The sequence below is a fragment of the Spodoptera frugiperda genome, chromosome 20 (assembly GCF_023101765.2).
Source record: "Spodoptera frugiperda isolate SF20-4 chromosome 20, AGI-APGP_CSIRO_Sfru_2.0, whole genome shotgun sequence".
In the NCBI taxonomy this organism is placed as follows: domain Eukaryota; kingdom Metazoa; phylum Arthropoda; class Insecta; order Lepidoptera; family Noctuidae; genus Spodoptera; species Spodoptera frugiperda.
In genome coordinates, this window is record NC_064231.1 from 4,799,208 (window position 1) to 4,806,958 (window position 7,751).

Here is a 7,751-nt window from a genome sequence, read left to right on the forward strand (position 1 = left end):
ATTGAAAAGTCAGTGATTTACTCACTGAAACAAAGAACTAAAATTTCAATACCCATCGTAAAGAACAAAATTTTGACAATCTATCGTAAGACGATAAAGGTAATAATTTTGCTGACCGTACACAATGAATAGCGAAATAAACCACAGTTTTCAATATCGCACCGCTATTGTCAAGCTGACCCTACCACAACTCAATGCGCTCTCAATTCACAGCAGTTATTATTATCTTGACCTGGTGATTGAGCTCTCCTGCTCTCTATCGTCGTAACGCGCTCTCATTGGCCGTCCGATTCCTTTCACGCCTCCCGCTCGGCGTTTATTGGTCCGTCTCGCCACGCCTTCACAACTTCAAACGCTCTGTTAAGGGTAGTTCAAAACCCCACTTATATATTTTTCACCCTTATGTTACTCACATTCGTATTGTAGCCGCCGGGTAGTACGCACGCGTCTTCTCCGTGTAACCGCGATATAAGTGCGAAAAGTTTCAAGTTCGTGTGCTAGTAATTAATGACCGAACAATGACAATGGACGTTCAAAATAACTATCAAAATTATAAAGAAACGTCGCCCGACTCCAAGGACACTAATTTAAACATTGAAAGTGCTAGAACTTCACAAATTAAATCCGAGATGCAGTCAACTGTTTTGAATCCTGCGAAAGCTTCCAAGAGATCGTTCGATGTGGCTTTTCTGATGATGCCGGACGAAAAGGTACGACCAAAACCTCCAGAAAGACAACTTAGAGTATCAAAACAGCTGTTCCACAACGAAGAGTGGGAACAGGTGCCGAAGAGGATGCCCGACATTTACAAGCATACTGATTACTCCAGCGACAACACGATGGACCTCAAAGACCACGACGACGACCGGATTGGTGCGAACAATAATATATCGCCGAGCTTCGGGTCAGATATCAACATTGACGTCGGCACAGACGAGTACCCGAGTAAATCTATGTATTGTAGTGATTCTGACAATTCGGAGCGATCACGAAGTCGTCCAAACTCCAATGAAAGTGCCGCCCGCCAGCCGAAGTTCTTACCGGAATATAAGAATAAAATTTTCGACGACCCTACTCTAATTACCATGCAGTCACGTGCAAGGTATGAAAGATACTCCGAGAAAGCAGACAACATGTCACCAAAAAGTGCGTTCACTAAAGTTTCAAACTTTTCAATGAGGTCACCTAATCCTTCGGTCAGCCCCGATAATCTTCTTTACCAGAACTCTGTAAGCCCGCCGCTCTCTGCTGCCAGTCCACCATCAAGCTCATTCAACAAGACGCCAGGGTTCAACAATCTCCTCACTCCAGCTCACCTGATAAACGGTAGCAACTTTTTCAAAGGTCAGAATGTTCCGTCTTCATCTCCAAACTATGTAGAGACATCTATGAGCCAGCGACAGCCCGGATTTAATAAAAATTTGGAATATCAAGACAAACCCGAGACGAAAACACCGCAAATGTCACCGAATAAATTGAATTTTCTGCCCTTTAGACCTGAGATACCATACCTCCAAGCTGGATCATCCTATCCTTTTGGGGTTCAAAACTTCCAGTCCCCTAATCCGGACTTTATGAAATTTCCTGTACCGCCGAGGGAGAATCCATTGATAGCCAATCCAGCGGCGGCTATACTAAGTACGTTGTTGCCGCCAACATTAGCCGCGTTTTCTCTGCCGTCGCAAAATGTTTGTGCGAAGTGCAGCATCAGCTTCAGGATGACTTCTGACCTAGTTTACCACATGCGTACTCACCACAAGAGTGAGTCGGCCATCGACCCGCACAGAAGAAAACGAGAAGAGAAATTGAAATGTCCCGTTTGTAACGAGAGTTTTCGTGAACGGCATCATCTGACCAGACACATGACAGCTCACCAGGACAAAGAAGGTGATTTAGACGAGGTGCCGGCTGGCCATAAGAAAAGTAAACAATTTTATCCTCACAACGGTAGCTCTCTTTTACATAAATAAAAATGTTCTTATGTATTTAAGTGCCGAAACACACGAGTAAAAACTGTTCAATGTATATCTTGGAAATAATACAAGTGAGTCTAATAAAACTGAATGTGTTATAAAGTTAGGGTTCTACTTCGGGATGAGATTCCTCCTACTGCCGCGGGCTTAGTATAAATATTCCTTGTTGTTTCGGCGCTACTATTTCAACAAAATGTATTTAAATTAGTTTGAATATGAATAGGGGAATGCGTGAAGTTCGAGTTGGTTCTATTGTTCGATAATGTTAATTGTTGTTATCACTTAATCTACGTGCAATATTAGTTGTTAAGTATTTATTTTGTAAATATTAGTTATAGTAGTGAATCATTAATTACAGAGATTTAAACGTCGACTATGATTTTTATTTTTCTCTTTTCTAGTGACCACACAAAGTCAAATAAGTCATAAAATATTTCGGTTATTTTCAATAGCCAACTAGAGAGCAATCTGAATTTTATTCAGCACAGTAATTACATTTTAGTCATTTCAAAACTAAAATGAGCCCATGAGGGTAATTAAAACACTGCAAATAAAAATTCTAATTTCCTTTATAGCTGGAACAATAAAACAATTTAGTACCAGCCTCTCTCTCAGCTATCCCGAATGTATCTAATGTTGGGCTCCCCATAACATCACGCTTGCTAACAGGCCGGAGCGTATCGGATTTATGCGTGGGGCGACAGATATAGACGTCACCGAACCCCTGTTTTGGCTGATTTGATTTAAAATAATATTCCATTTGGTTATCTTTACGATTTTATTTCTATTTTGGGGTAAGTCTTAAAGGGTAGTTATCATTCGCAATTATCACAGATGCTATAAATATAAAATAATAAAAGCGTCTTGAAAATACAGTGTTTTGCCCGATTTTTTTTCTGAGACACAGATATTTTTTTTAATTTTTGAGAGCTCTAAGTAAGAGTACTGGAAATCTAAGCCAGATAGGTACCTATTTGGTTTACGGGATCAGCAGCATTAATTAGACAGTTTAAATATTACATCAATTTTGCAATAAATGTTTTAGATAGCGAAGCTTGACTAATAATACGAAGAAAGTTCAATTAGGTTATTAAAACTAAAAACTATATTTACTACAAATATTAAATAAATGTAGCTCTAACAAATCAAAAACCAATAACAAAAATATAAAGAAAACAGAAATAACTAAGTACACTAGCCGCAAGCTAAACAAAACAAAATACAAATTACTCACACACACACATGAAGTTTCCCATACCAACCCTAGTTAAAGACAGTCTAACAAAAACCATGATCAATAATGACATTCATCATCACATCAGTGCGCCCAATGACGCCATGAAAAGTCACATCCCTTCTATAGTTCTGTGGCGGAACTAAAGAGCTGTGACCAATTTCTTGCGAACGTGGCGATTCCCATGTGTTATGGAGTTTAGAACCAATGTAGGTTAGTCCGGTCCGTTGACGGGATAGCCGTGGATAATCCATGGGAAATGTGGACAGATTCTTTGGTAGATTATTAATTTCTGAATAAATAGGATTGGGAAATTAAGGACTTGTATTCAAGGGTAAAAATGAGGTTCTAGTGACGGAGTGTAATATAGTTCTAGGCAGGATAATGTCTTAAGAAGAAAATAATTTTATGAAATCAACCATTAATTGTTTCTGGGTGTCTCCGAATTATTAGTTAGGTTACAAATAAATAGACGTGTTTCACCGTCGAATACATACAGGGTGTAGGCGGAACGCTCCCGAATAACGCCACAAATTGTTTATGTTTTTATAATTTTAATCGTTTTTGTGTTTGTATTATTCATGCTATATTAAAATTCAGCATTAGATTACAACTATTATTACTTAAAATAAACATTGAATTCTTTTTTTTTTTAAATAATACACGTTTTTTACCATCACCTGTTTGCGACGTTTAGGAGCGTTCCGCTTACACCCTGTATAGTGGCTGAGTGGTGCACAATTAAATCAGAACTTTTAAAAGAGAGTGTTCCTTTTGATTTTACATCATCAACTTCTAACAATGTCTTGCACAATATACAAAACAAAAACAGCACTAGACTAACACAACAGCTCAAAACATACATATACAGCTAAAAAGACAAAATCTTGTAACACCAATATTCACCTGCAATACACACAGTGAACTCCGAGACACTCTAACACAGAAACATGACAATAGGAAAACAATACTGAACTTTTTATTCCGACCAATGTCCGAATAACGTGGGATACAAAAAGTTGACAAACATGCACTTGCAAGTACATCTGTGTGTCGTAAATGTGGAAACTTTGGTGTCGGTGTGAGAGGACAATATTTTTGGTGGACTGCCGAAGCGTGAGTAATTCAATAGAAAATATTCATACTGGGGACTGCGACCGGCGCCCTTTGCACGAAGCTATGGTGTGTTGTTTTATTTAAGAAGAAACGATTCTGAATTAAGTTATTAAGTTAAGTAATTTACACTTCCAAAAAACTTGTAACTATTCCTGTTTGTTAGTATCTAAGTTTTGGGAATTATAAAAAGAATAAGACACAAGATATTGCTTGCTAAATTAAAAGCTACGGACTACCTAGCGGGTTTACCGGGGCTCTGGCTTGACGGGCAGGAAGTAGGAACGGGATGGTTTTTAGTCAGTAAGAGTCTGACACTGCCTCCCAAGCCGCCGAAGGCGGGACAAATCATTAGATGATTTCCCCCCTTAAAAAAGCCACCATGATACTCACTTAAAGTCTTATACAATCTAGATTTCCCCGTAATTTAGACTAATTTGTTTAAAACCACATGCATATCATTTTGTTTACAGTAAATGTCATTAAAATTCTCTTTAACATCATCTGTACTTACATAAAAAGATTAGATTTATCTAACAAATTCCAAACAGACTATTTGACTCTTTGTACGAGTATTTCTTTCTTCCCTTTCACCATCACCCTGTAAGTGCGGTGTTAGCAGACGCCAGCAATAAGACGGATGGCTCGCGTAATACTCGGATACATTTGAATACGCTCTGCCCTCACCTCCCTCACTTCCAGATATGTGTGCAGCTTTGAACTGACTAGGTCCTTATGACCAGAGACATATAAAACTTTTTGAGTGTGTTTCCAATCAGAACTTAACGTAAATATTAGAGATATTCAACCACGAACCATTTGCTGGGAATTTGTTGGGAAGAACTTCTAAGCTGTTGTTTTACCTTCAACTTACCTTGGCCTTAATACAATACGCTTAAATGTGTATCTAGTTCGTTGTTGGAATTAAATCATAGAAACGCTTACCGCAGAAATACCAACAGATGGATATAAATGACTAGACAGCTACATGAATCGTTCAAAACATTAGACCGTCATGCATAATCAATGCAAAAGCAATATTTTCCACTCAAATAGCTACACAGAATACGAAAAATAATAAATATGTATTTTGCTGAACGCATTTACAAGATTACAATATTAGCGAGCACGTCCTCACGCTACGAACGCGTCATTACAAATGATAAATAGTCGGCACACTTCGATAATCAAATTCTAATTTCGAATCTGTTCTACCCTCGCGAATATTTTTTTCGCAGCAAGGGAAAGGCGGCAGCCAGCCTGTTTTGTATTGTGAGAAGATTGTGACTTTATTAACCGTGAACGAATGGTCTCTTTAACCGATTCACCACGGAGGCCACGTGACCCGGAACCGATTATGGTTCCGTACCCGATTTGTATGTATTTGTATGTAAATTGGTGCGTGGGGTGACGAGATAACCGGCCGTGCTTGATACGGATCTCTGTTATTGAATTAAGTGTTGGCGTTTAGTGATTGTTTCGATAAATGTGTCTCGTCATTGGAGTTTTTTTTTCTGTCGTATCCGGGACGCATCCTGATGAGCCTTAATATTTACTTGTTTTAGTTTTTCTTTTTCAATGGTAATCTTCTAAAATACTTACAATTTACACACAATTTATTACAACACTTACAGTTCTCCGGTTAACATACAATCGTAGTCTATATTTTTGCCTAGGTAGAACTTACTTTATTAGCTGCTGCTTTTGATTTCAAATAGGTGCCACATGTAAGATTAGGTATAGATAAGATGTTACAACAATCAAACGAGCAATTATAACAGAACCAGTCTTTAAAGTAAACCAAATACAATATCAAGGGAAAAACTAAAAACAATACATTGTATTAATCCAACAATTTACAATTTAAAATAAAATGTTTAATTATTCAAGAGGATGGTACCAGGCTATCATAAGTAAGAGGAACAATAGCAATGAATACTTCCTATGCAGACATAGGGTGGGCAACAAGGCAAGAACAGACGGAAAGCATTGGACACGCTCGCCGAACATAAGATACTGTTCTCCTAGTATTGTTAGGGTACTAATTTGTATGTGCTGTGAGGAATCGTGATATTGTGTAACTATGTTGTGTTTGTTACTGTTTCAATTGCCAATTGCGGTTTTCAGTATTTATCAATTTGCCTAAAAAGAAATATGTTAGGAGTATTCTTGACATTGATATAAAGCTAAATCTTAATGAGAAAATGTTTTATGGTATGCAAACAAGCAGACCTGGTGGAAGGCAACACCACAGAAGCCATAAGGGCGTTACAAACCTCCTAAAATAGAGTCAACTCTTTTCGTTCTTATCATCTATTACTGATATTACTTAGTCAGCGCTTGTTGTTTTACTTGAACTTGATTTCAAAACGGATTACTTCACCCATCTTATACATTGATATAATTTCATATATTGACAAAACGACAGAAAATCACTAAGATATTCAATTGCAATGTTTCCTCATATTTTTGACTTAAATGAGACAATGTTAATAGGTATATTATGTTACTTCAGCTAGTAACTGCCGTACTCAGAGTCCTTTAATGGTTACTTACACTAGTTCTCAGCAATTGTTTTCGATACAAAATCGTTACTAAATAATAGTTTAAGTAATCATTAAATGTGTGAGTGCGGCAGTTACACTTCCTCTTCCATAAAATATTTTACGAAGCATTGTTTTCATGAGCACTATGACTATGAACACCCAATAAATAATTTTTCACCCAACCCTTAGTACAAAGAGTCACCTTACCTACCACATACCTTTCCTAAACCTTATAAGACAAAAGGTTATCGTAAATAAGAGCAACTAACGCACTTCCGTATCCGGTGTGACGTAACTAACAATAGAATTAAATATTTCGGGACCTTCCGATGTACTTCATTGTACACTGCCCTTTATTTTAACTTCAATTTGGGTTAGGAAACTATTATAGTGTTATGGTATGATCATGTGAAAAAGATAGAACGCAATAGAAAATAAAATATTATACAATGGCTTCATAAACCTGAGCTTATAATTTCTAAGTATAAGTTGGTGGTCGTGTGGTGATTAATGCTCAAACCTTCTCAATGTGAGAAGAGGTCTTCAGTCAGCAGTGGTCACTTACAGGCTTTTGATGTGTGATGCTTGAACCTAACAATAATGTGTGTCTTCTTTAGTTCCAGTTGTGTTATGGATGTATGACCTACAAAGCTGTGCCTGATTCTCAAAATACCCACTAAAAGCTTGTACGGGGTACCTCATAAGTATGAAAAATATTTTTAATTATTTTCACTCTAATAAAATTCCACAGAATATTCTCCAAAATAGTATAAATAAATTAGAATATAACGTAGCGACTGTTTTCACTGAATTAGCAGATGGTTGGCTCGGAACGGATACTGTTCAAAATAAACCTGATTTATAACGCCTTATTTACATTTTGGT

At 37.3% G+C, this 7,751-nt stretch overlaps 1 protein-coding gene across 1 annotated transcript; it reads left to right on the plus strand.

Moving 5' to 3' along the window:
• The first annotated feature begins 433 nt into the window (after positions 1-433).
• LOC118282424 (uncharacterized) lies at positions 434-2,344 on the plus strand. Its single transcript, XM_035603500.2, has one exon. The coding sequence runs from the start codon at positions 519-521 to the stop codon at positions 1,968-1,970; it is 1,452 nt and encodes a 483-aa protein (XP_035459393.2). The 5' UTR covers positions 434-518; the 3' UTR covers positions 1,971-2,344.
• Positions 2,345-7,751: the final 5,407 nt, after the last annotated feature.

Coding starts and splice junctions, on each gene's coding strand:
- LOC118282424 (XM_035603500.2), top strand. CDS start 519: ATGACAATGGACGTTCAAAATAACTATCAAAATTATAAAGAAACGTCG.